Source organism: Podarcis erhardii (assembly GCF_964252035.2).
Source record: "Podarcis erhardii genome assembly, chromosome: 1".
In the NCBI taxonomy this organism is placed as follows: Eukaryota; Metazoa; Chordata; class Lepidosauria; order Squamata; family Lacertidae; genus Podarcis; species Podarcis erhardii.
Genome location: NC_138497.1, coordinates 53,786,113 through 53,804,732, shown reverse-complemented (window position 1 = coordinate 53,804,732; position 18,620 = coordinate 53,786,113). Strand labels below are relative to the sequence as shown.

At 42.4% G+C, this 18,620-nt stretch overlaps 1 protein-coding gene across 3 annotated transcripts in view; it reads left to right on the top strand.

Moving 5' to 3' along the window:
• EXT2 (exostosin glycosyltransferase 2) overlaps positions 1 to 18,620 on the top strand; it is a 78,463-nt gene that overhangs the window by 24,091 nt on the left and 35,752 nt on the right. For all 3 annotated transcript variants that reach the window (XM_081834934.1, XM_081834933.1, XM_081834935.1), the window contains one exon: positions 17,909 to 18,040. In XM_081834934.1, coding sequence (XP_081691060.1) covers positions 17,909 to 18,040 — 132 coding nt within the window. The remainder of the gene's footprint in view (positions 1 to 17,908; positions 18,041 to 18,620) is intronic.

Genomic DNA, 18,620 nt, shown 5'->3' with positions numbered 1-18,620 from the left:
TGTTGGCCAGGGAAGAGAAAGGGAAGGGGGTGGGGGTGCAGGGATGTGTTTTCTACACTTTGAGGGCCATTCCCTTACCATCATGCTGTCCCATTTTGTGATTTGATCTTCTGTAATATTGGTTTGTATCCCCCCTACTTCACTTCTTCTAAGATTATTATATAGTGCTTTTAAAAGCCAGATGTAGCTTGGGGAGTGATACATAAAAATACATTTGCTTACACATCACAGTTCCGTTGTGACAGTCATTTGTGTGCAGGGCTGTGATACAATTACTGTGCAAGGATGCGAGAGAAGACACCTACATGCTGTAAGCTACATGCACACCTGACACAGCTGTCTGGGAGTGGGATGTGAGGTATTCGCAGCTTCTCGCCCTGTAACAAATGAGCACTGTGAGGCTGGCTTCTAGAGGAAGTCCTTCACAATATCAAGCGACTTTTAGATGTGAAGAAGAGTGTGCATAGCTCTAGACCTTCTCCCTTGCAAACGTGATGGTGGTGGGCTCCAAAGCCCTTTACAGTGCAAATCTTTTGTAAGAGCAAGACTAGGCTATCTCTATTTTCCTAGTTCTTTTGCCTGTTTGGGACTATGTGTCTTTGGACTACTATCCTAATGGCTCTGAGCACTACAGCCAGAGCGGGGGGGGGGGGGGATTATGTGGCTTTCAACTGTGTGGCAAAAGCTGTAAGAGAATCTTGTACTACATACAGGCAGAAGGGTGCTGGCTGAACCAGGGGCAAACTCCCTCATTAAGAGTCTTAAAATGATTTTTGTTAGAATGAGGTTTCTGTTAGAACAAACTCTTACCTGCCTACCACCTTCTGTACTATCTGATGTGAATTTGAACGTCATCGCTACTCAGATGTTGGTTCTAAATGATGCTACATTGTTTGGCATCCTTGCCTGGCCTAGTGTTGAATTGAGAAAAGATTCAAGATTCTTCATTTGCAGGCTCTAGTTTTTGAGTCTCTGCTAAATTTAATCATGGTTGTTGAAATCGCAATACTTTTAAACCCTTCCTTGACCAATTTCATTTATCTTCAAGTTTTAATAACAAATATTTCTAAGGAGATATTTAGCTTTTTGTGCTTCAGCTGCACATGGGGAAGCTGGAGGCAAAACAATAATGTTGAATTCTAGGGAGATGATTTGATGCATACTCTCCGTTGTATGTTCTGTTACAGTGTGGAATACATAGTGGAGTTGGGATTTATCATGGATCATGTAGGCAACTCCGGGCCCTCTCAACTTCCACATATTATTTTTAGGATGTAATATCAATCATTAAAATTGGTTGCTTTTGCAGGAGCCCATTTGTGGACTTATAATTATGATGTGTTACCCATCTGTAAACTTTTTCTTTCTGCTCTTGAGATTTTAATTTCCTAAACTCTGTCAAATAGCTTATCTCTCTCCATCTTTCATGAGGAGTTGTTCTTCTGCATTTTCTATTTCTCAGATCAAAGATTACTGACATTGTGAAAGTCATCATTGGATGGTTTCTTGGTGGCCAGCTTTATCCCTAGTTTTGCTTCTTACCTGTCAAAGTATATTATTTGCTCTAAAACTGAAATTGATTTTCTGATTCCTGGGCACCCAAATTTTGATTGAAAGCATTGTTTTTAGCATTCTAGGTTGTTGTGATTAAAATTGTTCTGGAACTGCTATGATTTAGTCCTTAACAAGTATCCTTTAGACAAGAAATGGCATACATTTGCAGCACAGAAAGGCCTGAAATCCCCCCCCCCTTTTGGGGGGGGTGAGTCTCTGCTGCTGAGGTGGAAATGTATTCCATACTTTTTGAATTAAATCATCTCTTAAGATGAGTGTGCAATATGTGTCCATGTGTTACTTTAGCCCCCAGGAAAAGTACTTGGATATTGTGGAGGCAAAATTTATTTAATATAAACTTACTTTGCCAGGAAAACATATAATATATAAACCAGAGTTGAGGAGCTGTGGTATTTTATGGTTAAGGATTGTGTGGCTTAGGCTTTCTTGTCCTCTTTTCTCTCTGCTGACTTGCTTGCAATGAGACCTTGGGCAAGTCCAGCAATCTAGACTTTTTATAATCAAATTGGCTAAACAGTTTGCCGTACAAGGCCCCAAGCCCACCTGAATTTCTGACACATCTTTGACTGCTAATCCTGCAAACTGATTTGTGTTCATGCTTAATCCCATGCAGTTATGCCTTGAAAGAATAGAAATATGGTGTCCATGTGTGCTTGGAGTATGTGAATGTCCCCATTACCCCCCACCCCAGCCCCTCCTTTTAGTTTTACAGAAACCAGAGGTTTCTTCTGGCTTTATCTAACCCCAGCAGACTTGCCACTTGGAAGAGACATGAGCCAATTGAACTTATGAAACTGATAGCAAGCTGGCTGAACACATGGATTTCTGAGACCACCCCATGTCTGCTAAGCAGCTCTGTTGCCAGCCTGATTTCTTTAAAAAAAGCCACCTAGTAAGCATTCTTCTCAAACTCTCCCTCCCTCATATTAGATTCACATGGAGCCGGAAAACTAGATGTTCCTGTGAGTGGCAAATCCAAAGAAAGCTCTGCATTTGTCATAGGCTCCTGTCACTTCCTGTAGATCTCTGTCTTTGATCTGCTTGTAAGTCACAAAAGTCACAGAATCACAAAAGTGCAGAGAAACTGGAAAAAGGTATTCAAGTTGGTAGAAAAGAACTGCATGCCTGCATACAGGAACAACTACAGTGGTACCTCGGGTTAAGTACTTAATTCATTCCGGAGATCCGTTCTTAACCTGAAACTGTTCTTAACCTGAAGCACCACTTTAGCTAATGGGGCCTCCTGCTGCCGCCGCGCCAACGGAACACGATTTCTGTTCTCATCCTGAAGCAAAGTTCTTAACCCGAGGTACTATTTCTGGGTTAGCGGAGTCTGTAACCTGAAGCGTATGTAACCTGAAGCATATGTAACCCGAGGTACCACTGTACTTCATTTTTATTGTCTCGATGGCTCCTGTTCGCTGAGTGGACAGGGTCACATGTAGATCCTTGCGGGGGGAGGAGTCATCCCACGCTTTTCAGACTGGCCCTGGCTTCCCAGTTGCGCAAACAGGGTCTTTTAGTGCTGAAGAAATTCAGTAATTCAACACGTGGAGTGCTTCTAATTTTATTTCCTTTTCAACTTAATTTCCTTGCTTTGGATTTTCAACGCTTAGCTTAATGGATTACCTTTTTTTCAGCGGAGCTTCCCTTTCGGATTTTTTTCTTCATTTCCTTGTTTTCCTCTGCCCCCTTACTTCCTGGAGGCTTTTTGCCTTTCCCCTTTTGGGGCTCAGGTACCCAAGGCACAAGGAAGTACAGAAGAACCCCCTCACCACTCCGGCAGAGGCAGGGTAGCCGTTCAGCCAGGCTCTGCTTCAGGAATGGCTTCCTGCCCATCAGCTGGGTAGTGCAGTAGCAATCAGATTTCCCGCATGCCATTTTGAACCTACAGAGCCTCAGCTCTTAAAGTGCCATGGCATTTTAAGAATACAGTCGTACCTTGGATCCCGAATGCCTTGCAAGTTGAATGTTTTGGCTCCCAAACGCCGCAAACCTGGAAGTGAGTGTTCCAGTTTGTGAACATTCTTTGGAACCCGGACGTCCGACGCGGCTTCTGATTGGCTGCAGGAGCTTGATAATGCAGCCAATTCTGCATCCTTGGATGTAAACTTAATCTGGGAATAGCCTGAGGGCAGGTGGAGGACCATAGTCTCACTTTTTAAACATTTAAAACTGTCTAAACTCTGGGCTGGTGAAGAAACACTTACGGTAATTCCAGACTTGAAGAGTTGGTGTTTGTTCTTGTTGATAACATGATATATGAGAGAGAGTTTTATATTATAATGTAGTTATATTTCAGAAGGTTGGTTTTACTGTACTGTATCGAGGGGAGGAAAATGATTGGGTTAATGGGTTCCTTCTAAAAATAGTTTAATGGAGCTGATCTTCATATAATTTCTGTTCATAGTAATGGAGCTTGTATGAGAGATACTGTTGGTGGATTTTGCCTGAGCCCTTTTGTCCTTCTGTGAGCCAGTTAAAAGAGATTTATTATAAAACAAGCAAAGATACCCTCTGCTTAATTGGGTAGCAAGCCTGAAGTTTTCTGTACTGCCCGTCTCCCTTTTATGCCAAAGAGGAGGGATTAGTGCTGCTTTGACCTCTTTATTCAGAAGAAGCATTGCAGTGGCAGCGTGTTTTGCTTTTGTTCCAAATGTCTCAACTCTGACCTCCAAGTGGGCTTCAGTCTCCAGGTCAAATGAGACATTTGCAGGAGTAAATAATTTATTTGTTTTTAATGCCACTTTAAAACAGCATGAGTGACTGGTTTCTGTGACCCTTCCCCTTTTTCGTTTAATGTGCTGCTTTTGGCTCTTCTTTAAAGGGGACTCGGTGGAGTAATTTTGACTCTTATCAGTTCGTTGACAGCTATATGAGCTATTACTGGCTCCAGGCAATATATGCAGGCGTGTGAAACCTCTCCTTTTTTAACCCGGGAAAAAGTTCTGCACCAAATGGATTGTGAAGAATATGGAGATGGGAACTGGAGAGAAATCTGCCTAGGACAGCCTCATACTAGACTGCTTATATAGTGTACAACAGATTATTTATTTATCTCCAATCAAAGCGTAGTCTGTGTTTGGTTGTGTATGAAAAAATGAGAATGCACGGATTTTAAATGATTATTAAAGGAGAACGTACGGGCAACTGCTAGATATTTGAAAGGCATTTAATTAGTATATTTGACTTTCGGCCATCTGTCTTCCCCTTGAGGGAAAACAGCCTCTTTCTCAGGCTCTTTAGAATCATTATCACATTGAAAAGAACTTTTATCCATCTGCCATTTGTACTATTTTAGATTGTGTGACTGGAGAGCCTAACCCCACTTTAATCCTCCCAGAGTGCCTCTCTAGATTTCTACCTTCATAAATGTCAACCCTGGACACTTTTCCATCTTATCAGATGTATGAAGCAGAAGCTCTCCGTTTCCCATTAAGAGAGATTGTATGTGTGTGTACAACATAACATGTTTAAAAAATAACTCACCGAAATATGGAAGCTGAAAGTATTACTTTTGTAAGTTTGTGTTACATTATATCACCTCAGGTTTTTTTGATCTTGCAAAGAATATGCTTCTGTTATGCTGGATCTTAAGAAGGATCATGCAGTAAGGTGAAAAAGAATCTTCTATTACGTGGCTGCTTGCCAGAAGTTATAAGAATCCTTAGCATCTAATAATATTTTCTATATTTATAAATTTGTCCATAAGTGTTTTTCCCCTAGTTACCTCATTTCTCACATAGTGTTCTTGGTTTTTATGTAATGAAGCAATCTTTTGTTAGAATTTTGGGGATGCAGTTTTTTTAAACAAAGCATTTACAGTGCTAGATCCTCTACCTGTGAGCATGTCACCTGTAAACCTGCACTATACATTCCTGTGACATCACAGTAAATGGGTGGCATAAGGCACTGGAAGACTAATCAAACTTCATGTGGCTCAAGGAGCGAATGCCGGGCTGAAATAACTCCTTGCCTCCCCTTCTTCTAGGTTTCTCCCTTCTGCAGTTAATTGGAGGCCTTCTTATTTGAAGTCTAGGGGTCCTAGGGTTCAGACCTAAACCTATTTTGGGGCCAGGCATCAGTCCTGAAAATGAGAAACAGTAATAGTGTCTCGTGAGTCTGTGAAAAGTATCTGCTCCTAAGTCATCATATCCACCCCTCATAGTGGGGCTTAGTGCTTGACTTCTGAGCAGACTCTTCATCTTCTGTTTATTAAACACTGGTCACCAGAACAAAATTATCATTAGAGCTTTTCTTGGTTACACACTTTATGGAATACTGTGACACTGAGGACCTTGTGAGATACGAGGCATCCCTTGTGTAGTCTAGGATAAAGGGCAGCCCTGTAATAAAACAGATCCCTATTTGAAGCAAAAAGAAATTTGGTCCTGAATTTCCTTCATATTTAACCTCTGCATTCAAAGGAATTAAATCTTCTATTCCCTTGCTATGGCAATAATGAGAAATCTCAAATAAGATCGATGTTGTTGTGGCAGCAGGCCCTTTGTATTTATTTACTCATGATGTTGGATACTGATTAAAAGTTTCCAGCCATGTTGTAAGCCTGCCCAGTCTAGAGCCAGGGCAGCTGTCGACCAAGGGAGATGGCTAGGGGACATAGTACCAAATCACAGTAGGAAGCATCAGTAGATAGCTCAGAAAGCTGGGAAAGGTGTAAACAGAGCCTCAATTTATCTGCCGAGTGGGTTCTCTAAACACAGTTTTATTGGACAGTGGCTCCTGCTTTACTAACCTCTAACCTCCGTGGTGCTTGGAGGTGCTACCCACTGACCAGCCTTGTCTTTGAACCTCTCTTGGTTCTTGCCACCTCAAAGGCTTGCTGTTGGATTCCTATGTTTTTCTTGGGACTTCACCTCTCAGCTGGATGCCTGCAGCAGGGAAAACTGATCCACCCTTAGAACACTGACATATTTGAAAGCGATACCCTCGAGACTTGAAACCTATTGCTTTCTGTTTCGGGAGCTGTCCGTCACTTGTCAGAAAGTGTAGCTGAATCCTTTTTCACCCTTTTTCAGTTGGCAGTCATATTGCGTTATATATTTATGCATAGCACTGATTTTTGTTCTCCCCATTCCTGGCAAACCCCTCTTGTGTTGGCAGTAACTGAAGCAGATGTGAATATCTGTGGATTTGGGTTTGTGAGGTGATAAGTACAAAGCAGAATGTTGGATCTGTGAAACATTTAGACAAAAGGATTGTAAAATTCCCCTGTAGAATTCCTGTGTCTGTCCTTGCTTATTGACTCATTGCTCTGAAAGATCAATACAGTGGTACCTCGGGATGCGAACGGGCTCCGTTCCGGAGCCCCGTCCACACCCTGAAGCAAACGTAAGACTGCGCGTGCGCAGGTCACGTTCGCCGCTTCCGCGCATGATGTCATTTTGAGCATCTGTGCATGCGTGAGTGGCAAAACGCGCTCCGTTACTTCCGGGTCGCCACGGAGCACAACCCGAAAATATTTAAGCTGAAGCGTATTCATCCCGAGGTATGACTGTACTACAAACTTCGTACTGCCTGGCTGTTTTCTGTTGTTCTGATGTATCTCCTTCAGTGGAATTAGGTATGATTTTGTAGAAGAAATCTCATGGTCTTTCTGCTCTTCTTCCTTCAAAGTAACATTGTTGTCTATAACTATTGTCCCTCCCCTCTGAAATATGGCAGTCCTGAGTCTTTTTGTGTGTGTGTGTGCCAGCTTAAAACTCACCTGTTCACCCAGGCATTATTCATTCCTAGCTTGGTTAGTATATGATTAGCGACCATGGTTTGAATCTAGAGGAGTTGCTGTTGTCTGTTCCCTCCCTCCCAGCCCAACACAATTGCTTGCTGAGTATTGCTGATATATTTTTCAGGTGTGCCAGCCTTGGTTGCTTGAACTGTCTTCATTACTTGAAATAAATTTGATGGCAGGTTATTGTGCAGTCAGTAACCTGTCCTGAGCTCTGTAGGGCCTTATATGTTAGTACCCAAACCTTGAGCTTGGTCTGGTAGCAAATTGGCAGCCAGTGCAAATCCTGAAAAGAGGGTGGGTGGGTGGGGGAACTACCACCTGCATTTAACAAGCAACCTAGCTACCATGTTCTACACTAGCTGCTCTGGAGGAGCCCCACAAATAGCAGAGTGCAGAAATCCAACCTTCAGGTTACCAAGTTGAAATTGGAGGAGGGAGGATATGTTACATCAATGTCCTTGCTTAGATATGCAAATGCCTACATGTGTCTTCACGCAGTATTTGCCATCATTAGAACTGAGCAAGAACATAGAACACTGGCAAGTGTGCCAAGTCTGGCACTAGTAGACATTTGTAATGTTTCTCTTTTGCTATTATGCATCTGAATGACTTGCATAAAATGATGCTTTGAATACTACTGAAATGCAAACTCAGAATAAGGATCAATAAAAGGTAGAGTTAGTAACACAACATATCTTCCCTTTTTAACCTCACCACTGGGACTCGTCTGTGATGTCAGTAGTTTACAGCAATGAAACTGAGAACCTATAGAAGGCAACTCCCAAGTGGCCAATATCTGGAGGGTCAGACAAGGATTTTGAACTGTGACCTTGGTGCTCCTTGTGAATCTGAAACTACAAAACAAATGTTGGTACTAGCTAAGATTTCATTCTTTACATACAGGTTTCTGGTCTGATCAATAATGAAATATTCCTAATGTGTGTTCTTACAAAGTGAGAGTTCAAATTTCCTAGGTTGGCATCTCAGTTTGCCAAATGCTTGCAATGGTAGTTTTAGCTAGGCTTGGCATTAAAGTACCATAAAGACCATGGGGTCAGTTGGTGGCTCGATGATCTCAGTATTCTTGGATAGGGGCCAACTAAGATACCATGGGGGAGTTCACCAGCAGGGTAGAATGGCAATACAAACTTCCTTTTCTCCCTGTCCTGTTTTAAATGCTTTAAAAAGCATTTATACAGCAGTCCATCATTGCCAGGCCTGTTTACTCGTTACTTCTTTGTGGGGTAAAGGTAAAGGTACCCCTGACTGTTAGGTCCAGTCGCGGATGACTCTAGGGTTGCACGCTCATCTCGCTCTATAGGCCGAGGGAGCCGGCGTTTGTCTGCAGACAGCTTCTGGGTCATATGGCCAGCATGACTAAGGTGCTTCTGGTGAACCAGAGCAGCGCATGGAAACACCATTTACTTTTTTGTGGGGAGGGGATGTCAACTCTCTACTTGGTATGAATCTTGGGTTCTCATGTTCCTTCCACCTCAATATCCACAGCAGGTAATAAGTTAGCTGGGCTGTACTATGTTTGTTTTGAATGAAGCATCCCTTGCTCACCCAGTCTGTTGGGGCAAAATTTTCTTTTGTTTTTTTATTTAAAAAGTTCAAGGAAGTATCATGTCAGATAAACACAGTATATCCTGTTCACTTTTTACTCTTTCCTAGAGTGTGAGGGTGTTCACTCCAAGTTTCATACCACTTAAATAATTTTCTTTGGAAAGTAACCTACAAACTGGCCTAATACAATTCTCTTAAGTTACTCTTTTTTTTTTTATAGTGGAAAGCGTCTTCCTTCAGTTTCTATTAGCTTATTATCAAGTTTCAGTGGATCACTGTGGAACTACTTTGAGGGTTTTTTACAGTCAAGCAGTGATAAGTTTTATGAAATAAATAAAATAAACATGTAACGAAATAGGTTTTATCCAATACTATGTAAGTGGAGTTCATGGAATAGGACTTCCCCTTCTTCTCCTCCCCTCTGTGAGCCCCCCAAATCTGCTCTGGAGGGTCCCCAATCCTTGTGAGAGCAATCTGATGCAGTGTGCATTTATGTGGCTTGCCTCCCACATGAAAAAATTGTGAAATCAGCGGGACTTGTATTAATACAACTTAATGCACGTTTGCAGTATTTCATAGGATATCAGGTTTAGATTTGCATCAGGTACAGATGTACCGTTAATGGCAGTGGATATGTTGATAAGTTGAAGCTTGTGAAAATTTATGGCCAGAAGCTGAAACAGAGTCTGGGTGGAGGGAGTTGGCTTTGCAAAGACTAAAAGTTTAATAAAGGACAAAGACCAGTATAAAATTAGGGATAATTGCAGTACTGTTAGAACAGTCACCTCTGTTTTGCTTACCTGGAGGTAGTAAAAGATGTATTGGTTTTCTATAAAGCTTTTCCAAAAGAAAGCCATTAACGTAACCTCTGCCAACATGAAAATGGTAGCACTTCAGGACCTCATAAACGGTGTGAAGTGTGGCACTCTGGGAACACTTGACTCTTGCAGTGGGGCAACAACTTGCAATGCTATGGCGCCTGACCGTTAGGTTAGGCAATTAACTTTTATTGCTTTCTTCCAAGTCTTTCTCCCTTTCTCTTGGCTGATTTTTCTCTTTTCCGACTAGAACTTTGGTCTAGGTGATTGATGCAAGCCAAAAGTTTTCCCCTGCTGATGTAGCCCCCATGTGATTAATCTGTTTTCATTAATATTGCCTTTTTGTGCATTTTGCCAGTATTATTTTTTTCATATTAAGTTAAGACGTTTGTCATTGTGCAGTATGATGAAGCATCTCTAATTATGCTAACAGCAAGTTTTGCTCATGCTATGGCAATAAACTGCAGTATATAACTTGATGCTGTGCAGGCCTGGGGGGACGGAATAGGTAGTTAAGCATGTGCATTTTTAAGGAAAATAGCATTTTTGCCTAAATCAACTTTCCCCTGCTAGGGAGTCCAAAACAACTGGGAGGTCACCAACTCCCATCAGCCTCCACCATCATAGCCAATGGTCAGGCATGATGGGAATTGTAGTCCAAAACATGGCGAAGGCTAGTATCTATGGTTATTAGTTTCAGTGTGTAGATTTCTGCAAATGCTACATTCCTGCTTGATCCTGGCAAAAAGATTCTTCTAAATATCTACCATATACTTCAACTTCTCTTATTAGCATATTGTTGTGCTAAAACCAAGTCTGGCCTGAGTTTGTGTTATACTACCTTGTTAGGGAGTGTGGAAAGTTCCAATATTGCCAATATTTATGAGGTACAAGTGGAAGCGTGCATGCATGTGGAATAAATTGATCGTGCTCTTCCCAATAAATGCATCTTGGTGGAGCTAAGCACGTGAATAGCTAATGCTAACATTTGTTTGTATACCAATGGGTGGGGGACCCTAGCGCACATCGATCAAAATTGGCCTTCCAGATCTCCTCATTCTGCCTGCTAGGCCATTTCCCCTGAACTCCATCCATCTGCCTGATGTCATGTGTAAACTCATGAAGGCCCCACATACCTTTTTGAAATTTTATTCAAATAAGATTTATAAGATTCTAATTGCAACTCCCAGGCCACCCCAATCACATGGGCCTCCTCCCCCTCCCCATAGGCCTTATAGCTGCACAGATGCATTTAAACATACTTTCTTGAACCCAAAATGTCTTGTGCCAGTGGAGAGGCACTACAGCAATGCAACACAGGGTTCCTGGATTCTGTTGCTTCCATGTCCCACTTCAGCCTCTTGTGCCTTATCCCATATGATCCCTGGACCCTAGAAGCAGCTCTTTATGGGGTACATAGCACTGCAGTGGGGCTCAAATAGGAACCTGTAAACCCCATTGTGCAAGTGGAGTTGTGGTCTGCCTTTTCTGGATCAAACCCAGAGAAAGGAAGAGATAACTTAGAGGGAAAAGATGAAACAGATGGGTAGTATAGAAGATGAAATTATTTATCAGGTTTGAATGGTTTAACTAAAGTTATAAACAGAAGAGTGTTATAAATTAAGTGCATCATTCCTTTACATAACAAATACAAATTCCATTAATAGGCAAATTAGTTTTGCGTCTGCTGCTTATTCCTGTGCATCCCTCAATCCTGAGCTTGTTTGTTAATTTACTTTATAAAAACCACAATTTTTTTGTAAGAACCAAAAATTACACTACAATAATAAAGGACATCCACTCCAAAAACAGCACAACAGCAGCTGTTCTTGAAAGCAGCTAAAAGTACAAGTTATTTTGCCTGGTCTGTAAAATACTAAAGAGGTTGAGCTATGATGGAGCTGGCTCATAGACGGTCACAATGTGGATGTCTAATACTGCATATCTACTAGTTCTTCTAGGATGTTGTCACAAACTCTAAAAAAATTAGTGAAGACCAGAATTCTAGTAGGTTCTGGTTCTCCATGATATGAAATGGATTAGAACGGAATGGATCTGTGACCACCTAATAAATTGATTTGAAGGAAATTCCAGGGGGAGGCAAGGATGAAAAGCAGGACAAATAAATAGTCCAGTGTGGAGCTTTAAGCACACAGCCTCATTGCAGAAGTACCTTGGTCTCCACATGCAAAGTATGCATGGATTACCAAATGAGGCAGGTTTAATAGCCAAACAGCTGCAGCTGGTTGACAGGTAGTGATGAAATAGGGCTAAGGTGCCAGAACAACAACAGCAAAAATGCAGAGAAGTTCAACCCAGAAACTCTGTCCTGACACCTTATTCTACAGGGCAGTACCCACAGCTGAAATGTCAGGTTTCATCAAGTGTCAGCTCTCTGATGGAGAGGACTTATTGTATCTACAATCACTCAATTTAATCTGTCTCTCTGATTTAAAATCAAATCAGTCAGAAAAAGTTGTGCCATGTGATAGTGCCAATTACCTGTGTTTCCTTTTCGTCTAAGTTTTTAAATTATGTGCACAGTGGGGGGGGGGGAATCAAAGCTTTCTTTGATGAAATAGGGAAGGGGCATTTCTTCTTAAGCAGAAGAATTTCCTGTTGTGCTTAGTAATGTTGTGTATTGGACAGTACTGGATGACTGACTAGTCATGCTAATCAGTTTTTTTCCTGGAAAAGCAAACAAGGTGGGAAGGATTCACTGAGCTCTGAAAACATCTGTTTGGAGATTTGCAGCCTCCTTGGAAAGTTTTGGATTTTGCCTCAATGAAACACAACTTAAAAGAAGAAAGATTGCTAGTAGATTAAACCCTTGCATCATTATCTTTTTAAATTAATAATTATTTGGCTATACATGGGCATAGATATTTAGGCTATAAAAATTGTTCCCTTTCCTTTCATGTCTTCCTAATTCCCCATCCTTCGTGGGACAAACATTACATTCTTTTTGATGTTTCTAGTAGAAGTTTGAGGAGGTGAATGCATCCTGCAGGAATTGAGTTCTTTATAGACACTCTTACATCATATCACAGAAACCTGTTTCCACAGTATAAAATTGAGTGGAGAGGGCATTTGATGGGGCCAAAATGATTAAACTAATAGCTCTTCACTATTATGAAATAATAGTGCAGACCTGGATATTAACAAGAAAAATACTAATATTTCAATCTGGAATATTTCCAAGTTTCATGGAAATACATGGATGATTTTGCATGCTGTTTGCGAACACCCTCATTAAGGTGTGTGAAAACTTCCTGTTATTGAAGCACTTGGCTTGGAACACCCAATAGCTTGGAACACCCAATAGCAGAACTGAAAGGCCTCTGGATGTTTTTGTTGATTGCAAAAGATACAGAATATGGAAAGAATATGGAGTATACAGATAGGAACATAAGAAGAGCCCTGTTGAATCAGGCCAAATGCCTGTGAAAATCAATTGTGCATTTTGAAAGCAGCACATAAGCTAGTTTGTTTAATTATTCTCATCATGCAGGAACTATTAAAAAATCTTACAGTTCTCCTGATGATTTCCTACTTAGAAGCCTAAGCTAAGGACACATATTAACTAGGATACACATATTAACTGAAGGGAGGAAAACAAAAAAATGGCCATACCATAGACAGATTTATGGGGTAGTTTTCTACCCAAAGCTTGACATCCCCTGTGGTGCAGTTTGCCTGTCATACTAAGCCAAACCATGACTAAGCATGAACAAGCAAGTATGCAGTACGTGGAATAAAAATCACAACCACTTGGCTTCTCCTCAGTCCTGCTTTTATGCTCTTCGGAGCTAAGACATGGTTTGGCTACCTGGGCTTATGCTTACACACACACACACACACACACACACACGGAACCAAATAAACCCAGACGTTAGCCAAGCACAAACCCTGGCTACATCTTGTGGCTTGTGTGGAGCAGATACAATTTTTTCAGATAAACCACCATGTTAGACTTAGTGTTGTGTCTGAACCAGACCTATAGAACATCTGTCACAAGCCATGTGTGTTGTGTCAGGAGAATATCACTTTAATCTGCTTCCCTGGAGCAATTTTTGCTTGAAAAACCACGTGGGACATGTTAGCTAACACATTAATTCTTAAACAGAAACTAAGAATCTAACAGGTTTTTGGGGGGTTGTTGTTGTTGTTGTTTTACCCCAAGTTGAATTTGTATGTCCTAGGGTGGTGAAATGTTACAAAAATTCAGGTCTGCTTCTCTGGGTCAATCTTTGCTGTGAAATACCATTGGGGGCAATTTCCCCTCCCAGTACATTAACATTGGTTGAGGGTGGGGCAGTGCCCCTTTGGTGGGATTTTTTTTGCCTCCAGCACTTTTTACTAATGGAAAGAAAACTGTAAATGATATGGGGCTGAAATTTAGGGACGTTGCATACTACTGTGCAACTGACAAACCAGCACTGTGTTGTAGGTCTATTTCTGTATGAATTCTGCAATGAACCCAGGGTTAACGTCAACCCTGTTTTTCATAACTAACTGACAACTTGGCTATGGGAATCCATGTATTGGTGTCAGAAACTACATCTTCAGAATCTTCTGGTTGGAGCTTGTTCTTTTTATAGGGGACTTGGAACCGACAACTTGTAAAGGATAATGGGCTTGTTCCATTTTGCAGGCACAGAAAAGCACTCTGTATTTAATAGACACTAAGCATTCCCTGTCCTGCTTGAGAGCTTATTGTAATACAGAGACCACTTTATCTGTTCAAGGACAATAATTTATCTGTACGTAGCAGTGAGAGTCTTCAGCCACACAGTACAACTGCATAATTTCATAAGTTGTTTTTAATTCTGTTATTTCACCATGACTACCGTATTTTTCATCCCATAGGACGCTCCGTCCCATAGGACGCACCTAGTTTTTTGGGGGGGAAATAAAGGGAAAAAATTTTCCCTTTATTTCCCCCCCCCCAAACCAGGTCGGGGAAACCGAACCAGGTCGAGGAACAGCGGGATGGCGGCACTGCGCCTCCTTGCTGTCCCCCGAGCTTGTGGGGCTGGCCGATGTCTGTCTGGCATGCAGGGCGCGCCGGGTGGCAGGCTGCTATCCGCAGCGTGGGGAGCCCTGCGGGGAACTCCCGCAGGGCTCCAACACGCTGCGGATGCCTGCCTGGCGCGAGGGGCGCTCTGCTTCAGGGTGCGTTTCGCGCCGGGCGGCAGGCTGCTATCCGCAGCGTAGGGTGCCCTGCGGGAACTCCTGCAGGCTCCCCACACTGCGGATGTCTGCCCGGCGCACGGGGCGCTCTGCTTCAGGGCGCCCCTCATGCCGGGCGGCAGGCTGCTATCTGCAGCGTAGGGAGCCCTGCGGGAACTCCCGCAGGGCTGCCTAGGCTGCGGATGTGTTCCCGAAGCGCCGAGCGCTCTGTTTTCAGCGCGCCCGGCGCTCCGGGAAGCAAGCTGCTATCCGCAGCCTAGCCAGCCCTGCGGGAACTCCCGCAGGGCTGGCTAGGCTGCGGATGTGTTCCTGAAGCCTGGAGAGTGAGAGGGGTCGGTGCGCACCGACCCCTCTCGCTCTCCAAGCTTCAGCGAAAGCCTGCATTTGCCCCATAGGACGCACCCAGGTCTCCCCTTCATTTTTGGAGGAGAAAAAGTGCGTCCTATAGGGCGAATAATACGGTATATTTGTGTTGCTGGTTTTTCTTCACAGTTAGGAAGTCAACCTGATAAGCATCAGTAACTCATGACCAGCTGTGTTATGCCTTTGTTTTTTTATCGTGCTCTGAAATTTTATGCACAGTCAATGCAGTTGAGGGAAAAAACACTGTTTTCCTTGCTGGCTGGCTGTCCTACACAAACACATGCAGATATTCCTCCTGGCTGATACTGGGCCTTGGGGAGGTCTTTAAATTTAAGTGCCTTCTGGACACTTAACTGTGTTGGAGATCTCTGCAGAAACAATTAAGTGGAGAAAATAACTTCTGTAAGGGCAGACCACTTGAGATATGATTATTGGCAAAGTATGTTTCCTTTGGGGTTGATAGTTTTCAGAATCAATTTGATTCCCAAGTCCTTACAAATTTGTTTTGTTGCAGTTCTGTATGAGAAGCAAGGAATGAATTAATTACATTTTTAAAAAGCTACCCATTGCCTATTCTCAGGGCTTTTTTCAGCCAGAACTCGCTGGAACTCAGTTCCAGCACCTCTTGGGTGGGCGCAATTGCCATTATAAGAGAACCAGGGAGGTGCTCATGGTGAGTTCTGGCACCTCTTTTTCTGGAAAAATATTCTGATAATTGGCAGTGAATTTAAAATGATAACAAGACAATGTGTTCTCTGTGTACATCCTTGCATTTTGAGTTCTGTAGTTTGGATTTGGCTGCTTGCAGTATATGGCACCAGTAGCCATTGTTTCTAAACGGCTAGAATAGGAATAGCTTTTTCTACAGTATATTTATTATCAGGAAACAGTAAACTGTTTTGAGGTTTTTTTGTTTTTGTTTTTGCAGTCAAACAGTATATACACTATATTTAATAAAAAGCAAATAAATAAGATAAAATAGGGCCAGACCCATTGCCTCTCCTGCTTTTTAGGTGCACTACCATTACATGTTTACTGTCTAAAGAACAAGAAAGGCAAGTCTGATCAACCTTTTTGGCCATGTTTTCCTGCCTATTCCATATCCTCCCTAAGGAAGCTCACCAGTGACTCCAAAATTGCTGTCTATAATTAGGTACATGGCAAACCTGCCTGTGAAGGTGGCCTCCCTAGAAGATTTTAAAGCCCAGCCAGGCTCATGGCCATATATGGCTTTATAGTTCATAACCAGCACTTTGAATTGTGACAAAAAATGAACCAGTAGCCAGTGCAGCTGTTGTCATAATGAGCTTCTCTTCTCCTTGTAACTGGCTTGGGTCAGCTATTTGGACGCAGCATCTTGGATCCACCGAAGTTTCCAAACACTTTTCAAAAGCACATTGCAGCATGTAACTAAGGATGAATGGATGAATGTAACAAAGGTGTGCATCATTGTAATAATAATAATAATATTTTTTTATTTATACCCTCCCCAGCCAAGGCCGGGCTCAGAGCGGCTTACAAGCAATAATAAAAACAAGATGAATGATTACAACTTAAAAACAAAAATAAAATACAACATTAAAATAATGGAACATTAAAATATTAAAATGTAGCCTCATCGCAGGAGGAGAAGGAAAAGAAAAAAAAAAGAGAGGGAGGGAGGGAGGGAGGGAATCAAATTGGCTCCAAGCCAAAGGCCAGGCAGAACAACTCTGTCTTACAGGCCCTGCGGAAAGAAATCAGATCCTGCAGGGCCCTGGTCTCATGAGGCAGAGCGTTCCACCAGGCCGGAGCCAGAGTTGAAAAGGCCCTGGCTCTGCTTGAAGCCAATCTAACTTCCTTAGGGCCAGAGACCACTAGGGTGTTGTTATTTATGGACCTTGAGGCTCTCAGTGGGGCATACCAGGAGAGGCGGTCCTGTAGGTACGAGGGTCCTAGGCCGTGAAGGGCTTTAAAGGTCAAAAGCAGCACCTTAAATCTGACCCTGTACTCCACCGGGAGCCAGTGCAGCTTGAAAAGCACTGGGTGAAGATGCTCCCATGGCAGAGACCCCGTGAGGAGCCTCGCTGCAGCATTCTGTACCCGCTGGAGTTTCTGGGACAGCTTCAAGGGCAGCCCCGCGTAGAGCGAATTACAGTAGTCAAGCCTGGAGATGACCGTCAGATGTAGCCAGATTGGATGGCTCCAGGAATGTGTGCAGCTGGCACACTAGTTTTAAATGTGCATGGATGATGTGTATATAGTAGGCCTCCCCAGTCTAATGTCCTGTAGATGTTTGGGGCACACGTCCCATCTTTCCTGATCTTCAGCCATGCTGTCTGGGGCTGATGACAGTTGGAGTCAGAAACATCTGGAGGGCTCCAGGTTGGACAGCTGTGGTGATTTAGTGAATCTATGTGTTTACGGCATCACTCTGTGGGATCAGTCTGGGCTGAAACAGCCCAGTGTTAGGAGAAACTTCTGTATAACATGGTGGAGTCACTGAGAACCAGATCTGCTTTAGTCTTCAAAACCCCATCCTAGATTCAGTTTCTTAGCGACAGTTGCATGTGACACATATATGTTTCAACCATATACAGATGTTTGATATTTCTGTCTGACATAAATATGTTGTGAAAATACTATTCATTATTCTTTGCAGGCAAGATGGTTCTGGGAAGCTTACTTTCAATCAATGAAAGCTATTGCTTTGGCAACCCTCAAGATTATCAATGACAGGATCTACCCATATGCTGCCACATCATATGAAGAATGGAATGATCCCCCAGCAATTGTAAGTAGAGCTATATTTCTATTAAATTTAATATGTTGGGCCTCTTCAAAAATAGACTCCCATTGTGATCTGCTGATATTTTATATTTTGCTGGTAAACACAAATTTCACTTAACTTTGTCCAAAATATAGCCTAAAGGGAAATATTTGTGTATTAGCTTGCTACACTATTTCTCTTAAAGTGGGAGTCTTAAGCTATTGTCATATGTTAGAAGGTCTAATTTTGGCCATTGCAAACAGTTCTTAAGATAAGTGCACTGCGTTTCTGCTTTAAGAAATTTGAACTACTTGTTAGCAGAGGTACTTCCAAGAAAGTGGCCGGGAAAGCTTTTTGTCTGAGAATAGTAAATGTTGGACTCAGGATGGCAAATGAGTGATTGCTGTTTGTTCAGTAGGCATGCTCTGTCTGACAATAGAAACTGATTATTATTGCTGAATTTTGGTGATTGTAGTGCTATTCCATGATTACATTGCAAAATGTAGAAGCTGAAATTGTTACTAATCTCCAATAAAGAAGTTAGGACATCTTACAAGCTTCTACTCCAGAGGGACTCTCCAGAGTAGATTTTAGGGGTGCTACA